This window comes from Choloepus didactylus, chromosome 4 (genome assembly GCF_015220235.1).
Source record: "Choloepus didactylus isolate mChoDid1 chromosome 4, mChoDid1.pri, whole genome shotgun sequence".
NCBI classification, from domain to species: domain Eukaryota; kingdom Metazoa; phylum Chordata; class Mammalia; order Pilosa; family Megalonychidae; genus Choloepus; species Choloepus didactylus.
In genome coordinates this window covers 151,308,763-151,328,736 of record NC_051310.1, presented here as the reverse complement: position 1 = coordinate 151,328,736, position 19,974 = coordinate 151,308,763, and the positions used below count along the sequence as shown (strand labels likewise).

The following is a 19,974-nucleotide window of genomic DNA, read 5'->3' as shown; positions in this document are numbered from 1 at the left end:
GTCCTTATACCAGTACCAGTCTGTTTTGAGCACTGTCACTTTGTAATATGCTTCAAAGTCAGGTAGTGTGAGACCTCCCAATTCATTCCTATTTCTCAATATATGTTTGGCTATTTGGGGCACCTTGCTCTTCCAAATAAATTTGGTTATTGATTTTTCTATTTCTGAAAAGTAAGTTGTTGGGATTTTAATTGGTATTTCATTGAATCTATAAATCAGTTTAGGTAGAATTGACATCTTAATTATATTTAGTCTTCCAATCCATGAACACTGCATGTTCTTCCGTTTTTTTAGGCCCTGTTCAATTTCTTTTAGCAGTTTCTTGTAATTTTCTTTTTATAGGTCTTTTGTGTCCTTTGTTAAGTTTATTCCTAAATACTTCATTCTTTTGGTTCCTATTGTAAATGGATTTTTAAAATTTCTTCCTTTTCTTTTTGCACATTACCTGTGTATAAGAACACTACAGATTTTTGCAAATTGATCTTGTAGCCTGCCACTTTACTATATTCATTGATTAGCTCTAATAGCTTTGTTTTAGGTTTTTCTGGATTTTCTACATATAGAATCATGTCATCTGCAAACAGTGAAAATTTTACTTCTTCCCCTTTGACTTTGATGCCTTTATTTCTTTTTCTTGCCTGATTGCTCTAGCTAGAACTTCCAGCACAATGCTGAATAACAATGGTAACAGTAGGCAGCCCTGTCTTGCTCCAGATCTTAGAGGAAAAGCTTTCAATCTTTCCCCATTGAGTATGATGTTAGCTGTGGTTTTTCATATATTGCCTTTATCATATTGAGAAAATTCCTTTCTATTCCTGTCCTTTGAAGTGTTTTCATCAAGAAAGGATGTTGAATTTTGTCAAATGCCTTTTCTGTGTCAAACGAGATGATCATGTGGTTTTTTGCTTTGATTTATTGATGTGGTGTATTACATTAATTGATTTTCTTATGTTGAACCAGCAGCCTTGCATACCTGGAATAAACCCCACTTGGTCATGGTGTATAATTCTTTTAACGTGCTGCTGGATTCAATTTGTGAGTACTTTGTTGAGGATTTTTGCATCTATATGTATTAAGGAGGTTGGTCTATAATTTTCTTTTTTTATAAAGGAATGCTGGATGTGAAAGTGGTAGGATATGAGACTGAAGATTTAGGCAGAGGTAGATGTTAGAGAACCAAGAGTACTAACTCTGAAGATTTAGAACCCTATCCTGTGGGAGAGAGGTAAATGTAAAAAGGTTGTAAGTAGAATATTTGCATCATCAGATTTCCATTTTGGAATGACAGCTCTGGTTACAAGTCTGGGCTCTAGGAATTCATAAAAAAGGAATGCATGAGGACACTACACTGATATACACTGATATACAATTTATTAACTATCATATTAGCATATAAAGGTTTGATTTTTCTGTGGTAGAATTATGAGGAAACAAGCATGCTTGTATATTTCTTGAGGAAGTACACATGAGCACAACTCCTTAAAAAGGCAGTTTTCAATTTACAAATGTACACACTTTTTGAAACAGAACCTTGTTACTGGGAATTTATCCTATAAAGATGCTTCACAATAAAGAAATTATATGTGTCCCATATTATTTGTTGCAGCATTGTTTTAATAGAATAAAATGGAGATAACTATTATCCATAAATAGGCAAGTAAATAGATTATGATGAAAAAAATATTGTGTAGTAATATGTAGTTATAAAAAAATTGAGCAAATTCTTAGTATTGATATGGAAAGATCTCCCTGAAACTGTTACAAAATGTAAAAGAATGCTCCTTTCAAATAATAAAGAGGCAAATGTATAAATATATATTTGAATCTTCTTATATTTGATTAAAGAAGACACAGAAATTGTCACAAAAGTTATTAAAGTAGTTTTAGGTATATTTGTCCATATGTATCCACGTGTACACATGATAGGGGGCCAGGGCAGATGGGAGCAGGGATGGCAAATATACATTTTATTGTACATCTTTTAATATTATTCTGATTTTTGAAACATGGGAATGTATTATTTATTTAAAACATATTACAAACATAAAATGGAAGGAAGAAGGAAGGGAGGAAGGGAGGAAGGAAGGAAAAAAGGAAAGGAAGAAGGAAAGGGAGAGAGAGGGAGGGAGGGACAAAGAGAGAAGGAAAGAAGGAAAAGACTGGATTGAATCTTGGCTCCACAATTTGTTAGTGTTGTAATAGTCAAATAACTTCTGCCTCAATTTTTGCAACTCTAAAATGTTCATGTTAGCAATGATAATCTCCTTTGCAGGATTGTTTTGAGTATTACATTAATTAATACACCATAAGCATGTATGGCAGAATGTGATAATTATTGAGTATTAAATAAATGTTAGTATAGTTTGATTTCCAGCCCGTGGAATTTTGTTGTCCTGCTTCCTTGGAGGCTTTGCAGGGCATTTCCTTTAGTGCCATTGAACGGACATTTGGAAATTGTCCTTCTGGGTCTCTGGGATGATTTGACAGACCGAACCAAAGTCTTCTCTCCTATAGACTGTGAACTCAAAACTATGGTGTCTCCTGGTTTACTATTCAGCTACCGTACTTCTCATTGCCACAACACAGGATGTGCAAGATATCTCTTTATGTTTGCTCTTCTCTGTGCTAGGAAACAAGGGGTCATTGTCCTTATTACCCTAGAAAAAAATAGCAAAAACTGTCTCTCTGCATCTTTTCTTTTCTGTATAAGCCTGCGAGGTAAAGGCCTGACATCTCAGTTTTTGAGTACCACAGATTCAAGGTGTGGTTCCAACTATCTTTATGGTTATTCAGATATCAATGGAAATCACACCAGCTTCTCTCTCCCTTGCCTCCTCACCACCTTTTTAAATGCACCCAATGAATTATCCCTGTTCTCAATTCCTCTCCCAGAAGTCTGCACTAAGGAGATTTTATACTTGAACTACCATAGGACAACATGAACTGGTAATCAGAAATCCTGGGCCCTAGAATAATAGAGGCTTAAAGGACCTCAGAGTGGAACAAATCAGAGATTTGTACAAGATCCCATAGACAGTTAATGACAGCATTTGACAGGATACTTATTATCTCTGACATCATCTCTACCTGAATATTTCTGTGATATCTATGACATTCTATTGTCATGAAAGAGTGGAATGTTAAAGAGAAGAACACAAAAATACATTTATTTAGAAAAAGACATAATAAAAAAGTTGTACTACATCACCCCTCCTAACTCTGCCTTAAGTTAAGGTGCTGTGACAGATACTAAAAACAAACAAATTAGCAAACAAAGGAATAACACTAGCAAAAATAGGTATGTACAAAGTCAGTCTCAAAATACTTACCAATTATAAGAAGAAGAGACACAGATTTAAGAAATGGTTAGATAACAATATATAGCAACACATAAAATTAATGATGCAGGAAATGTTAGCTCTGAAATAAGTAAAGAAAGATCAAAACAAGAATTAAAGTAGCCTCTTTTGAAGAGGTAGGGCTTGAATTAAACCTTAAAAGTTAATATATAATACAACTGTACTGCATCTTGGTTCTGAAACTACTGAAATTTTTGAAAAAGAAATTGTTCCTCCGTTTTCTTAATAGGTGTTCTGGAAGAAGTGATAACTGGCCAGCAAATTGGCATGTCAAACAAAACCTTTCTTTGTCATTTCCTGATATGAAGCTTCTTGTATCTCCAGCTACAGCATCAGATGGAATGACACTTTACAAATTTCCTTTTAGATTCTGGGATGAGCAGAGTAGTTTTTAAACAGGAGCAGTGTTTTTGTTTCTGGGAGAGAAATATGACTAAAGAGAATTTAATCTTGAAGACAATGCTGAGTGAAATAAACAAGACACAAAAGGAGAGATATTGTATGTTACCACTAATGTGAAGTCTGTGAAAAATGTAAAATAAATGTCTTATATTGTAGAATATAGGGGACCTAGAGACAGACATCAGCTAGTGAAGTGGGAATGATAATCTAATAACAGACAAGATATTGAAGGCAATCTTAATGATATGGGAATGCTCAGATGTGACTATGGTTGGTTAATTTTCTTTTGGAATGGAAGTAGTATATTGGAAGGAATGAAGTTATTTCAGGATATTTGTTTTTTTTTCTATTGCTTTGCTTTGTTTTGTTTGGAAATGTTTTTTTGTCTTTTTTTTATTTGATAAATAAAGTTAATAAAAATTAATGAAGAGAATTTAATGCCAAGAGCACAATATTGTGCTTGAGGGTCACCTACTCTGAGAAAAAATTCAATTTTGTTTTGGAGAGTGTGTACATTGTATTGTTTTTGACAATATTAAGTATTTCAACATCTCTCTCATTATGCATTTACTCCTGGTTATGTTCATTAATAATATAAGAATCATTCATACAATATACAAAGGACATTTATTTTTTTCACTAACATTAATTCATTTGTAGTTTCTTCAGTGGCACTTGAACACATTTGCAAACTGGAACTTGCTGTACTTCATCATAAGAACTGCATTTAAGACAATATATTTTCAACTGTATTAAATCCAGTAACTTTTTTAAACAATTTTGAACAAGTAACAAAGTTGCAGCTTACAGTAGGTATAGGTTAAATATACAGAATACATACTATTTAGGTAACATACTAAACTGCATATTCATTTCCTTATAAATGGCAAATAATTGTCTATCTATATTACTGTGTAAACTTTCATCCATCCACTTACCCCCCATCTACTCATTAACTCACTTTGACGTATATTTCTATTTAATTCCTTCCAATCTATTTATCCATCTGTCCTCTATGTATTTATTTGTCTTCATCTATACCCAAGTATATAAGTCAGGGTTATCCAAAGAAATAGAACCAACAGGACACACACACACACACACACACACACACACACACAATGTAAATAAAAACAAGTGATGTAAATATTAAGAGATTTATTACAGGAATTGTTCAGTTAATGATGGGAATTGGCAAGTCCAAATTCTGTAGGGCAGGCTGCAAGCTGGGGATCCCAATGAAGGTTTTGATGATTTTCCCAGGAGAAGCTGGCTGACTGAAGTAGAGTTAGAAATCTTTTTCTTCTGGGTTCCATTAACTTCCAGCTTTGGGCTGCTACCCATGGCTTCCTCTCTCTGTGACCAATTTCTTTTCCTTATAAGGACTTTAGCAATCATTCAGTTTGGGCATATCCTAACTAATAACATCTTCAAAGATCCTATTTACAAATAGGTTCACACCCACAGGACCAGCGGTTGGGATCTGAACATGCCTTTTTGTGGGGGACATGATTTAATCCCCAACACCATTATAGGGCAGTGGTACACGAAATATTATGCAAACTTTGACAATGCCAGACAATTGGTTAATTATTAGTGGTTACAGACAATAGTAGCTCAGGTTTTTGCATTAAAAATTGTGTACTCTCAGAATGACAATGAACAAATTTCTGTCAAAGATAAACTGCCCCCACCCCTGGCCTTGTTCAGACTGTTCTCTTTCTTAGAACACATGAATGTATTAGGGAGAGGAGTATTCTCCCAAAACTGAACAAGACGGGGGGTGGGGGGAAGTTTATCTATCTATCTATCATCAGCAATTAATTATATGAACTTCGGAAAGCTATTTTATTCCCTGGTCCTCAATTTCATCATCTGTAAAATAAATGGAATTGACTAGATGATTTCTGTTTTCTAAAAATCCCAGTAATCAGTTACATCAAATATGTTGAACTGTGGAAGGGGCACTTCCCAAATCAGGGTTTGTTTCTCAGCATGGCCAACAGAAGTCACACCAAGCCAGACTGGAGAGGAAAAGAGGGCTTATTTACCACAGGAGAAGATTTCCCAAATCACACTCCTGGAAGTGTTTTTTCAATTGGCTTTTATCCCCATTAGAAACAAAGAGAGTTAATCATTTTAGTTAACATGTAACAGAGGTCTGGAGAATTTCAGTAGTTTATCTTACTTTCTTCAGGATTTATATCCTGTGACAGCTGGGAAAGATGCCACCTAGTCTATGGAGACAGAGGAAAGACTTACTCGTATCTGTGAGGTTTGGGGCAATAGATTAAAGCTTATTCAGGTTTGGTTGCAAACTTTATATTTATATATTTCTGCAGACCTCGCATTTACATTTCCCTCCTTTGTGAGACCAAAAGTTTTCACCCCCTGCCTACTTCCCATTTTAAGGTTACATTTACAAGCTGCTTAAAGGTTATATTTTAAGGATAATTTACAATTTCCTACTTGCTTACATTTTTAAAGTTATATTTAAAAAGTCACTGTTACAGAAGGACCTTTGTTTCAAGGAGGTCCTTAAATAAAATACTGTGTTTAAACTGTAGTAAATGGCTCAAATCATGTATCAAGTATCACAGCACCAAAATAACTTGATACTACTTAGAAAATAAACAGATATCCATACATGCAAGTGAAAAACTTAGATTCTGCTTCTAAGTAGCAATACCTTCAAAAAGTAACTATATCCCTAGGTCTTAGTTTCCTCTTCTGTTGAACGGGAATGAGGGTGGAATTAATTACACATGATTCTAGGATCCTTTGCATCTTTAGTATATCCTAGACTATAATAATTTTCCTGGATTACGCACTATTAAAACTGTGTGATCTACTCTGGAACTTTGGGACTGAAGATAAATAAGATAAATTCTTACTATTACAAAAGAAGGATTACACAAGTATTAAATAGAAAATATTTTTACTTACCCAAAACCCTCCATTTCCTTCTGTCTTTTGGACTAAAGAAATTCAGTACCACTGTCAGCCATAAAATTCTATCACTTATACAGTGTACAGGGTAATATACAAAGTGCTTGCATATTTTCTTCTTTTTTTAAAAGACCATTGCAAGAGACTGGGAAGGACTGTACTCTTTCTTAGAACACATGAATGTATTAGGGAGAGGAATACTCAATTAAATGCTTATGTCTGAAAAAAAAATCAGATATTCTAAATATGATTCCTTGTGCTCTAAAATGTTGAGTATGGGTTTGATAATGCCCAGTAGTAAATGATAATTTGCATGAGCATCAATTAACTGACCAGAATTTGGTGACTGCTGAGGTTGATTATAGTAGTTCTGCTATGAAGGAATATTGATTTTCTGCAACAGCATCTCTATGTTGACCAACTGAATGAGGTGGGTAAATGCTGAACAGGTATTTTATCTATGCATAAGTGAAATCAAGGGGTATGGTCAGTCCTCCTAGACTGAAAGATTCGGCTACTTACTTTCCTCATGGAATCCTTGACATCTTTATTTCTAAAAGTATAGATCACTGGATTCAAGAGCGGAGTGAAAATGGTATAGAATACTGAGAGCACTTTGTCTATTGGGAAATTTGTGAAAGGCCACACATAGATGAAAATACATGGGCCAAAGAAAAGGGTCACAACCGTGAAGTGGGCACTGCATGTGGAGAGGGCTTTGGAGGAGCCACCAGAAGAACGCTGCCGAACAGTGACCAGGATGACAGTGTAGGAGATCACCAAGAGGATGAAGCACACTAGGGCAATCATGCCACTGGTTGAGATCATGAACACCCCCAGAATGTAGGTGTCCACACAGGCGAGTTTAATAACCAAGGGGAGGTCACAAAAGAAACTGTCCACTTCATTGGGTCCACAGAAGGGCAAATTCACAGTAAATGCTAACTGACTCAAAGCATGGAAGGTACCAACTATCCAGGAAAGTACCACAAGCCCAACACACATTCTCCGGCTCATGATGGTTAAGTAACGTAGTGGTTTACATATGGCAACGTACCTGTCAAAGGACATGGAGATCAGCAGTACAATCTCAGCACCTCCTAAGAGATGAAGGAAGAATATCTGGGTGATGCAGCCTTCAAAAGAGATGGTTTTGTGCTCACTGAGGAAGTCGGCAATCATTTTGGGTGTGGCAAAGGAGGCAAGAGACATGTCAATGAAGGATAGATTGCCCAGTAAGAAGTACATGGGGGCATGAAGGCGTGGCTCTGATATGATGGTGAGCACAATAAGGAGGTTTCCCAGCACTGTGGCTGCATAGACTATGGAGAAAAACAGGAAATAGAAGATCTGGAGTTCCCAAGAACTGGAGAGACCCTTTAGTAGGAATTCAGTTACGACTGACTCATTGCCCCAGGCCATTTACTTCAATTTCAGAGTGTGGGGCTTTGCATTTCCAGATGGGAAGTTAACTAGGAAAGAATACAGTGATCAAACTCAAAGTGAGATCTTTTGCATAGAATGATTTGACCCCTGCTATATCCCTGCCCTACCCACAGTAGTCAAATATTTCCCCAAATGGACTTTCCAGAAACTTTAAATGATAAAATTCAAGATAATTCTTATGACTTAGCCATTTGTCTTATGAGTAAAAGGCAAATATTGATAAAAGGAATAAAAATTGAGATATTTGAATAGATACTCCTCTGTTTGTGAAACACTTTTTAAAATTTCAGAGCTAGCTGCCAACAGGTTGTGAAGGAGAAGAAAAAGTTAACCTTTTTCAAAACATCATGGTGATTGTGAAAGACAGCAGAAGTTTGTTTGAAAATCATGACTGATTATTAGTGGGAACATAATGATGGAAAGGAATATGGGCACTGGTCTCTTGCACTGGTGGGGAAAAGGAGAAGAATATGAAGGGAGGAAAAATGGCTACAAAGAAACAATACCGGTTTCCATTTTTTAATGGAGATTGTCCAGAATAAAAATAAAGTATCCTTTTATTCTTGGTCCTTCATTTCAGAATTCTGCAGACTTTCACAATGTCCCTTGCCCTATGTCACCAGAACCAGAAACTTTTAAAAGCCTGGTGTACATGGTGTGGTTGGAGCCTCAGGGCTTCATACTTTATCATGCATATTTTAAGTAGAGCCACTCTATCAAATATCATGCGGCTGGAAGCTGGATATTCTTACTGCTCGATTTTGTAGAGTTTCACAAAAGCAATTTGAAACAGAGTACTCTTCTGATTCTAACGTTTACTTGGAAAGTATAGAAGACAGAATTATATAGAGGAAGAAAATGATAACAGTGATTCTAAAGAAGTTATAGAATATAACATTTCTCAACAGTTAAAACTAGCCTAGTTAAAGAAACTCACTGAGAAAGAAGATTTTATAAAGTGTACTGAAAGCAAATTGAAATGATATATACATAAAGTTCATGTCAAAACTCCTTTCATCTTACCACTAAACCAAACATTTGTTTCCTAAAACTCTGCAATAAATAGACATCCTAAATAAGTTGTCCCAAGACTAAACCCCATTTGCACATGCATCTATCCAGGGCTCTTACTTGATTGTTTTGAAGTTTGGTGCCCTTTCTTTGACTCCATATTAATCTTCTGACTGTACCCAACCCAGACATTTTTAGATTATTGGTTTCTGTACCCACTTACCTGATATTGAAATGGCTATCTCCAGCACAGCTATCACTCACATTGGTGTAACAGAAATAGCAGTGGTCTGAGACTCAGAAAATGTGGATCTAAATTTTGTCCTAGGTGTGTGAGGTTGGGTAGATTTACTGAAACAGCTGGAGCCTCAGATTCTTCATATATATAGTGAGCTGGTTCACCTAGATGATTTTAAGTCCTTCCCGCTTACCTATCAATATTCCAATACTCAACTAATCTTTGGAAGCTGACAACTGCTCCAGAGTGACCTTAGTTCAAATATGCCTAATTTCTGGGAAAATAAGGCTCCCAGTCCTTAGAACCTTTGTATTTATAATGTCTGTGTTGATGATCAATTGATTCAGTGAATTGCATGGCATAAAAAAGACCAGCTGCTGCCTGGGGAATAAACTAACATTTAATTTGCAGTGGTAGTTACTGAAGCATTCTAGTTGATTTGGCCAGAGTTAAAGACGGATCACAGAATGTAATGACTGCTCTTAAGTGTTTTAAGTACAGGATATGGATGTGGTGATATGGGGAAGAGTACAGAATCACCTTTGTCTTGGACCACAGCAAAGATGACACAAACAGGATCTACTATTTGAGACGTGGGGCTACAAACATTATATTTCAGTTTCTCTATTAATAAGTGAGGGCAAGGCCTATGTCTTTTTTTGGAGAAAAACTCATGAAGTAAATAATAGAGTCAATGAATGTTTGAGACTTTAGGTTTTCCCATATTCACTTGAATCATCATGAGCTAAGGGACGAAAAGAAAACTGGAAAATTAAACAATGTCTGGTTTTAAAACTTTGAGTATGTAAAAGATGTTAAGAAATCAACTCTTTAATCAAAATCTCCTCAAAATCCAGAATAAAAGACAATAAAATTGAGATGCAAGCCATGCTACAATATTTCTCTATTAACAAGAATTTAAAAATATTTAATTTGTGCTCAGTTTGTATTCATAAGGTAAAAAGAAATAATCTGAAGAAGCTACATTATATGCAATTGGTATGATATAAAGATTACTGAATGTTGGATTAGACTTTATTATATGACTTTGAGTAGCTTACCACATTATCACCCTGAGTCTTAATGAGAGTTAAAAAATATACCCAGATCCTCATAGTAAATATTAAATGAGATATACATCTGTAAGCACCTAAGATAATATCCAACAAGTAGTGGGTACTCAGCAAATATAATTTATTATTTTTACTTTTCAGGGGGAGAGATCTACTTTTTCACATTATCTCTGCTGTATGGTGTTCTGAAGGACACAAGTTAATCTATATTTTATTATTCCTCTGAATAAAAACTAATATGTTTAACTATCATCTCTTATTTTCCCATTTTTTGTCCTCTCAACTGGTCTGTTCATGTCTTCTTTACCTTATTCCCTGAAAAATTCCCTGGATACCATTTGGCTTCACTCTACTTTCTGATTTTCTCAACCAGAAAATCTAAGGCGGGGAGGCTGTTATATGTCCACAGACCCAGATCAAACATGTTTGCACCCTTGGACATATTTGTGCATCTTACAGAGGTCTTCTTAAGACTGTGACTGTGACCACTGAAATTACCCAAGAGAATGATATTAGAAATATAAAACTTGGAAAGGAAAAGGTAAAACCATACATATTTGCAGAAGTTTTATTATATATTGGCACAACCCAAGAGATTTAATGGAATAGCTACTACAAATAATAGAATTTAATTAAGTAATAATTTATAAAATTGACATTTAAAAGACAATAACCTTTACATATATAAAAGATAGAAGAAAAAAATGACCCAAAATCCATAAATTTAAAGGAAATGTCCAAAACCTATATGAGAAAAGTATTAAAACTCTCCTGGAAGTTACAAACATACACATGGACAAATGGAAATACATACCATCCTCTTGAATAAGAAGATACACCATTATGAAGATGTCATTTCCTCTTATGTTAACTTATAAATTTCATGCAATACAATACAAATAATTCTCATCTTCTTTGACCTATTAAAACTGATTACTAAATTCTTTTGAAAAAATGGCATGCACACAAAAGGAGCTCTGCAAGGCAATAAAACATACTATAAAACTGCATAAATGATATCAGTTAATGGATTTATAGAGATTTGAAACAGAATAGAAAACTTAGAAATAAACTTAATTGCATATGGAAATTAAGAATATGATGAAGAAAGTATCTTAAATGAATGGGGAAGTAAGGGCTTTGTAATATGTGGTTTTGAGATAACTGGTAGATACACATAGCAAAAAATAAAAATCGTAGTCATTCTTTGTAACTTACCTGTAAATATTCAAAAAGGGGCAGAGATTTGGAGGCAAAAATCAAAACTACTCAGATATGAGAACCACAAATTTTTCACTGATTTGGGATTGAAAATCATTCCTAACTGTAAGTCAAAATCCAGAAAATTTTTTAAAACTGATTACATAAATAAATCACCATGGTAGAAACATCAAAAGAAAAGTTAACATATAAATGAAAACCTGGGATACGTTTTCAATTGGCAGACAAAGCACAGGTGCATTAATACATAATAAACAACTAAAAATAGACACTAAAAAGACCAACCATGCTGTCTAGAAATGGCAAAAGAAGTGTAAATGACTATTAACTATATAAAATATAAAACTCTAATAAGAGAACACATGTTAAATCAATATCAAGATATTACTTCTTAGCTATCATCTGGTAAAAGCATTGCTCATATATCAGAGGGCAAATTTTTAAATGCTTTAAAACCTGTTTTGATGAGGATGTGTTGAGATAATTCCAGTAGGAATATGAAATGTCACAACCTATGGAGGGGCATTTAACAGTGTTTAGCAAAACACGTGCAGTCCCAAATATATGGAAAAGACAGTTACATAAAGGTATTAAATGCAGTATTATTTTCATTAGCAAAATACTGGAAATCACTCAGACATACATAAAGAAAATATTGTTTTAATAAAATAAGCTATACCTGCTATGGAGTACTATGCAGCTATGAAAATCAATGAGAACTATCTATATATTTTATTACAGGATTACTTAAACCAGTGCCACTTAAAAAATAGTCCATAGACCAATGCCATTCAGTGAACTTTTTGTAACCAACCTGCAACAAGATAAATACAGAAATTGAGAGTAAACATGTTAAACCTTTTATAGCAGTTCAAAATGTCTTAACATTCAAGCACACAATTTCCTGTTTTTGAAAGTCTTTGGTCAATGATAAATTGGAACAAAGAAAAGAAAAACCTGGTTCCTTATTACAGATAGTTTGAGAAATCCTGATCTAAATGGTTTTTATTTAAGTGGAAAAAAAACTAAGAGCTTTTACAGTTTTTTTAAGAATGGGATATTCAGAACAGTCCTTGCTTTGCTTAGTAGTGCAAGAAAGTAAAAATGACCATGCAGGCTAAAATTATGTAGTTATTTTAATAATCAATGGGAAAAATTATAATTGTTCCATAATCTTTAAAATTTTTGACAAAATGTTAAAAACTTTTATTGTCAGTTATAATATAGAGAAATGAAAAAAATAGTAAAACATATCTGTTTAGTACACTGGACTTTAAAGCATTAGAAACATAGAAAATTAAAGTGTTTTATTTCCTTGTATAAAACTTTTCCGTTGTTGTTTGAACAGTGTTTGCCTTCTCATCATATAATTTAGGATATGGAACAAGCATCTGGTATATGCCTTGGCAAATTACTAAACTCCTTTCTAAGTTGGATCAGAGGCCAACATTTTATCCCTTTTGCTTTCAAAGCAGTGAAATATCTCTAAAATTTCCTTTAATGTAAGTTTTTGCTAGCAGCCCTTCCTCTGGTACATCTTTATCCTTTTCATCACAACTACTCTCTTCATTTATGTTGATAAATTCACCACCACTATATTCTTCTGGCTGCACATCTAGGATCTCTCAAACATCGGTGGTGTCAATTTTCACAGTCAGCTATTCTATAACTCCTTTTACACTGGATTAGAATTTTACTTTCAATGCTATCAGTTTTCATTTTTTTGGTACAATTCTATCTTTTTTGGCTAATTCATTCAATTTTCCTTTTCTGGGGGATAAAATTTCATATTGGTTTATCACTGCAAGATGAAAAGGCAACACAACTGCATGCTTTATGTTATGAGTAATTGATATGTGATAACCAACCATGAACCAACTTTGAAGAAGTGATATGATTGGTCACTAACCATGATGTGCTTGTGTTATTCACATTGCGATTCATTGACTAAAGAGCAGCAGCACAGTTTTCATGTTATGCAATTAATAGCATATAATATACCAATATAATAATATAGTTAATTTACCATGGTGTGGTGGTTTGAAGCTTTTTTTACCCCAGGAAAAAAACACATTTTTAAATTTGATCCATTCCTGTAGGTTCAAACCCACAGTAAGTAGAACCTTTGGATGAGGTTACTTCAGTTAAGGTGTGTGTAGTTCAGCCCAATCAGGTTGGGTCTTAATCCTTTTATTGGAGTCCTTTATAAGAGAATGAAATTCATAAAAGAGAGAGAAAGTCACAGCAAGCAAGAAGCTGAAATGGAACACAGAATAGAAGAAAAAGACCAGGACATGGCACCATGTGCCTTGCCGTATAACAGAGGAACCAAGGACACCAGCAGCCAGTCCCAGAGTGCCACAGTCTTCAGGGCACGGAGAAACAATCACCATGATGATGCCTTGATTTGGACATTTTTCCTGGCCACACAGCCATGCACATATATATTGACATTGTTTAAGCTGAACCATTTCATGGCATTTGCTGAAACTTGAACTGTGTTGTGGAAGGGACATATGCTATTTAACTAAACTGTTGTAATTGAAATCTGTGCGTTCTGGAACTCGGCAAACTAAGGGCTACCTCTGTGTGTGAATGTGTGTATGTATGTGTATTGGAGATAAGCCTAACATATATATTATGTTTCCTCTAATTCTCTAAGTGATTGGAGATAACAGGGTAAAGAGTCAGAGATATAATACAAATTCTTTGAATATATCTCATTTGCTAGTTTTGACTTAAGAACTTTATCAGGTAGAGTTCAACTGAAATGGAGAACCACTATGGATAATGGATTTATCATAAGAATTACACCTTGAACAATTTTGGGAGGACCTAGGGAAGAGAATACATGAAAGACAAATTGCAGAATCAGAGGCAGCAATAACCAGTAAATCTAAGAAACGAAGCCCACCTAGCCAACAAAGTGGGAGTCATGGAAGGGAAGCTGGTAGAAAATTTTATTTGAAGCTGTTACTGCTGTGGATCTACAGCCAAGCATCTGCTCATGGCCTGTGGCTATTGTTCCTCCTCAAATCCACCTTCAGGGAAAAAGGGTTGGATGCAACGTGGAGTGGCAAAGAGCAAAACAGTAGGAACCTGTTGGCACTGTTGCATTCACATGTCATCCAACCACAATGGTCTTCAAAGAGCAATGGCTGATGGAGGAGCCAACACGGCTGAAGGCATTCGGGGCGTCCCAGCGTGCAGTGTGGTGGACTGCAGGCAGAAGCCGGTTCCCAGTATCGGCAGCTGCAACTTTCCAGAGTACGAGCTCCCGGAGCTAAACACTCTTGTCTTCCACGTGGGCATTTTCCGGGAGTTACGGCATAGCCGGCTGCGCAGGACTGGGGACTTGTCACTGAAGGAGTCGCCGGCGCCCGTGCCTTCACAGCACCGAGGGGTGCAGACTCCGGCCAGGAGGATGCCGTGGTGGCCAGGGATCTGGGCTGCAGCCTGGAAGCAGTGGCCGAGCTGAGATTGGGGTGTGGCCTTGATAAACTGAAGTGCCTTGAGAAAGACTTGGATCCGGATGTCGTCCCGGATGATATGGACCTGGTAACTTTGGGAGTTAGAAAGAGGCTCCTGAACTTCCAGAAGAAACCGTAATGATAGATCGTTCTGCAGACAAGAAACATTTGCTTATGAGTCACATGACATAGGAAAAAAAGGCTGAAAACTCAGCAGACATGATTGAAGAAGGGAAGCTTATCCCATCTGTGAATATCTGTTACCCCGTTATATTTCATAAGCACAAGGAACACAAACCATACCAGACAGTGCTGGTTTGGGTAGCCAGAGCCTCACAGGACTGAAGGATTGTTTGCTGTGTCAGTGGTCTCCAGATTGGTGGGGAATTCAGCAATACTCCTGACCAAGTCTCTGAGCATGCAAATCAGCCAGATGGGTGATGAGTAATGACAGTTTTGCACCAGAGGATCCATGTTTCTTTTGCAATGTTTGTTTCTGAATGCTCTACTGTGATTCAGAAGGCAACAAACTGGGGGAATTCCTTGTTTATCCTTGTTGATCCTGAAACATTTAATTAAGGATAACAACAAGAAGACAAATGAACCCTTGTGAAATAACTGTCTTATTGAATGAATATTTCTAAGAAATTCCACGGAGGAACATGATCCACTTAGAATAATTAGCCAAAGCTACAAAAAAAAAAAAAAAAAATCATAAATTTTCTTATGAAGTAACTTGATTGTATTTAAATGTTTAAAACCATTAGATAGTAAATTATGTTGTATTTACTGCAAAATATTTTTATTCAGAATATTTTTGACAATTTTTAAAGTGGGTTATCTTTTTATTATTTTTATTATTGAGTCAATATTTTTATTATTGAGTCATAGAAGTTCTTTATGTACTGATTACAAGTCCTTTGTCTTTTGTATGATTCTTTTCTCCCAGTCTGTGGCTTGACTATTCTAACTGTCCAGAGAGCTTTGTTGCTGATGATAGAATTCAGTAATGACCCATCAAGTGGTAGAAGAGCATTGAAATTCTTTGAAGAATGTGAGAGCTACACCATGAGTCTTCCAAGGTAAAGATCCTTGACATATCTGTAATAAAAATTAGGGAGAAGTTAAACAGAGTAAATTATTTAATAGATAATACAAGATCAAGTATAGCTATTGTGTAATTTAATCTTATAGTGACTCTTCTGTAATGCTGGGTTTTGTTTTTTTTTCATAGAAACTAATTACACAAGGCATTTTAATGATACTGTTACTACACGAATGAATATAGTCATGCCCGCAGAAAAGTAACCATTAAATTGAAACATTATTCTTGACCAGATGTTTTGTGGATCAGGAACACTAAATGTTTGTCAATCTAATATTTGCATGACAATAAAATGAAATTAGCAGATTTTAGATAATATAATTACTGGGAAAAGAGAAAGCAAGATCCTGCGGATTGCTAGCTCTTACTCACTTATTATTCTTGGGCAATTAACACACAATTTCCAAAAAATAGCAATGCAATAGTTTTACTGGCCAAGCTCTTCCATTGTTCTGGTCCCTTTACTATGACATTCCTAAATTATGCTCTTCTCATTCTAAACCAAAGAGAAATTTCAAAATAATTTCTGAGGTCTAGATCATTAGAGAAAATTGTAGCTATCTATATTGAAATATTTTCTGGGAACCTTTTCCATTTTGGGGTGGAAACTTTTTCTTATGGAATACTAATAAAATAGTTCATTAAAAAAAAAAAAAAGTTAATGGCTGGTGCCTTCATGCTGCCTCTACAATCCCAAATTTCATTTTAGACAACTCTAATCCAGAACAATGCAAAAAAAGAAATCTGGGACAACTAGTTCTCAGTTTAACCATATGGACAAGAGAAAGATTGTCACCCTGCAGTCTACAGGAGATACTCAAGGAACTGCATTTATCTGGGAGCTCAGCTGGTGCCAGCACCCCATGATGGCTTCCAGAACATATCCTATGCCATTTTAGATTGCTAGACTGCTGAAAAGTAATATGTAATTAAAAGATTTGGCTTGAACAATGGGAATTTATTTTCTTATGGTTAGAATCTGGGAAAATGTCCAAATCTAGGTATCATCAAGGTGATGCTTTATTCCTAAAGACTGGCTGTGGTGATTCTTGGTTCCTCTGCTAGATGGTGGTGTCTGCTGGTCTCTCCCTTCTCTTCCGAGTTTCCTTGCTTTTGGTTTTTTGCTTCCGTGGCTTTCTGCCTCTCTCTATATGTATTCATCCTGTTTTTAAATGACTCCAGTAAGAGGATTCAGACTTACTCTGGGCCACACCTTAACCAAAGTAACCTCATCAGAAGGGCCTATTTATAAAAGGTTTACACTTACAGGAATGGATTAGCTTTAAGAACATGATGTTCTGGCAGACACACTGATTCAAACCAGATTCAGCTGGAGTAGCATCAATGTCTGGGGTCCAGTAGGGTTTCTTCTTTCCACATGGTGTGTCATCATTCAGTAGCCTACTGATCTTCTTTACACATGCACTGTGTCCCAGCAGGGTGGCAGTGAAAACTGCTCGCCTCTTAAGGGCTCAATTATGGGATTCACATGACAGCACTCTTGGCACATTCTACTGGTCAATCTATTTACAGCTTAAGCAAGATGAAGGGGTAAGGAAACATCCGTCTCTTGTTCAAAGGGGATGCAAAACATTTTTGTGTGATTTCCACCTATCACAGTTTGCTCTCTGGATACAATTATTTACATCCCTCCCATGTGGAAAATATGCTTACTCAATTCAAAGAGTTCCATAGTCTCATCCAATTACGCCATTTGGCTAGAAGTCCAGGATCTTTTTATTTTTATTTATTTATTTACTTATTTTGTATCAACTTCAGATATGTATGAGGTTTCTTGAGCTTAGATCCTCTTCATATGGATATGTCTGAATGAAATGGTGTCATTGCTCTCTTCCCCACATACCCAACTTACAATGGTGAAAAAAGGAACAGATAATTGCAATAGACATGCCAATTCAAAAAGAGGGGAAATAAAAGTACATGTAGTCTCTAGCCCATAGCTATTCTGGACATATTTCATTAGATTCCAGGACTCCAAGGGCAGGAAATGTTCCCTGACTAGGAACTGGGTGGTTTCCTAATTCATTGAACTCGACAGAACTAAGTTCCACTCTCTGAACCCTTCATTATTCATATGAAACGGCCTATATTTGCTGCTGAATAGTTCTTTTAGTTTACTTCAGGTCTATGAACATTTGGAGTCCTAAAGGTCTCTTTTATTTTAAGCTAATACAGCACCTTCAAAAATATTATGGGCTTTCAATGTAATTATATTCAGGATGTATAAAGAGGTGGAAACAGAATTTATTAGTAGATTGGCTGTGGATAGAATCAGGAAAAAGAGGAAGAGGAAAAGGAGAAAAAGAAACAGTTCCTCGGTTAAGACCTGCCCATAAGTAGTGATGTGTTTAAGGGTTTCGGTTTTAGTTTTAAGATCCCATCACTAGAGACAATGATGTTTCCTTAAAGGTCTTGTTTCTGTTCCTAGAAAATTCCAGCTCCTTGCCCCAGGCTCTTTTTACCTGCTATTCCTTCTTCCTAGAATTCTCTTCCATTTAACACCTGCATGGCTTACTTTTCAACCTCAGTCAGGTCTTTTCTTAAAGTCACATCAGTGAAGACTCCGTTGAAAGCCCTACTTAAAACTGCATTTTCAACAATCCATATCCCTCTCTTTATTATATTTTGCTCTGTGCTATTTATTGCTACTTAACATGCTATATATTGTACTTTTTTTTTCTTTTTTATCGTCAGCTGACATCCCCCAACAACACTTTTCTTGAGGGCAGGGGATTTGTTTGTTTCATTTACTCTATGCATTAAGCTGAGAAAATTGACTGGTACTTGGTAGACATGAAATAAATATTGTTTAATGAATATTGAATGAATAGGGTTATACTGATAGGTAAAGAACAAAAGCCACTTTTCTACAAACATATTGGAAACCAAAGCATATTATTCCATAGCTACTATTAATACCTCAGTCATTTATTTCCAAATCCATAGAAAGTTTCCATCAAAACATGGTCCCCCATGTAGTGATATCTAAGCAGCTGCTAATTAATATTTATGAAGTCCATCAAATACTTCTACAGTAGGGGCAACTCTGTTTTGATAATTTTGCTGGTTGAATAAATCATTCCACTATGGTGAGAAATGGGCTTTCAGTCAGGAGGCATGTTTTTTACTCAAAACTGCTCCATGGTTTTTGGAATCTTGAAAAATTTACTCACTTACTTGAATTTCAGTTCCACATGTATAGAAGAAGGGGATTGAGCTAAATCACTCATTTGTCAATCAAAAATAAGCACTGAAACACTTTTTAAAATATGAAATTACATGAGATTACTATACAAACACGTAGGTGGAAAGCTGTCCTGGTAGCAGCAGACTGGAAATGGGTGGAGACTGGGAGGCTCCACTTTCCTTAGAGCACAAGGGGCAACTACACAATATTTCAGGGGTCCATGGATCAAGAGTTGAAATTCCCTGGATTAGAAAATCCCTCTCTTCTTTCGCATGGTTTTTATAATCTTATTTTCCTGTTCTTCTTCGCCCTTGTTGCATCCAGTTGAGTCTGAATTTCCTATACTTACATTACTTTTATCCCTTCTTTGTCTATGCCCATGTCATGACTTCTATAGGCATACAGGGAACTTCCACATAAGCCTTCAATAGTGGGCACTCACCTGTAGCATTTTTCCCCTCTAGTTAATTCCATAGCCACTGTCAGTTACAT

At 35.7% G+C, this 19,974-nt stretch overlaps 1 protein-coding gene and 1 pseudogene across 1 annotated transcript; one reads left to right on the top strand and one right to left on the bottom strand.

Annotated features, from left to right (window-relative positions):
• Nucleotides 1–7,184: 7,184 nt before the first annotated feature.
• Nucleotides 7,185–8,132, bottom strand: LOC119533449 (olfactory receptor 4K3). The gene has a single exon (XM_037835486.1). The coding sequence runs from the start codon at nt 8,130–8,132 to the stop codon at nt 7,185–7,187; it is 948 nt and encodes a 315-aa protein (XP_037691414.1).
• Nucleotides 8,133–14,706: 6,574 nt separating this feature from the next.
• Nucleotides 14,707–15,610, top strand: LOC119532885 (annotated as a pseudogene).
• Nucleotides 15,611–19,974: the final 4,364 nt, after the last annotated feature.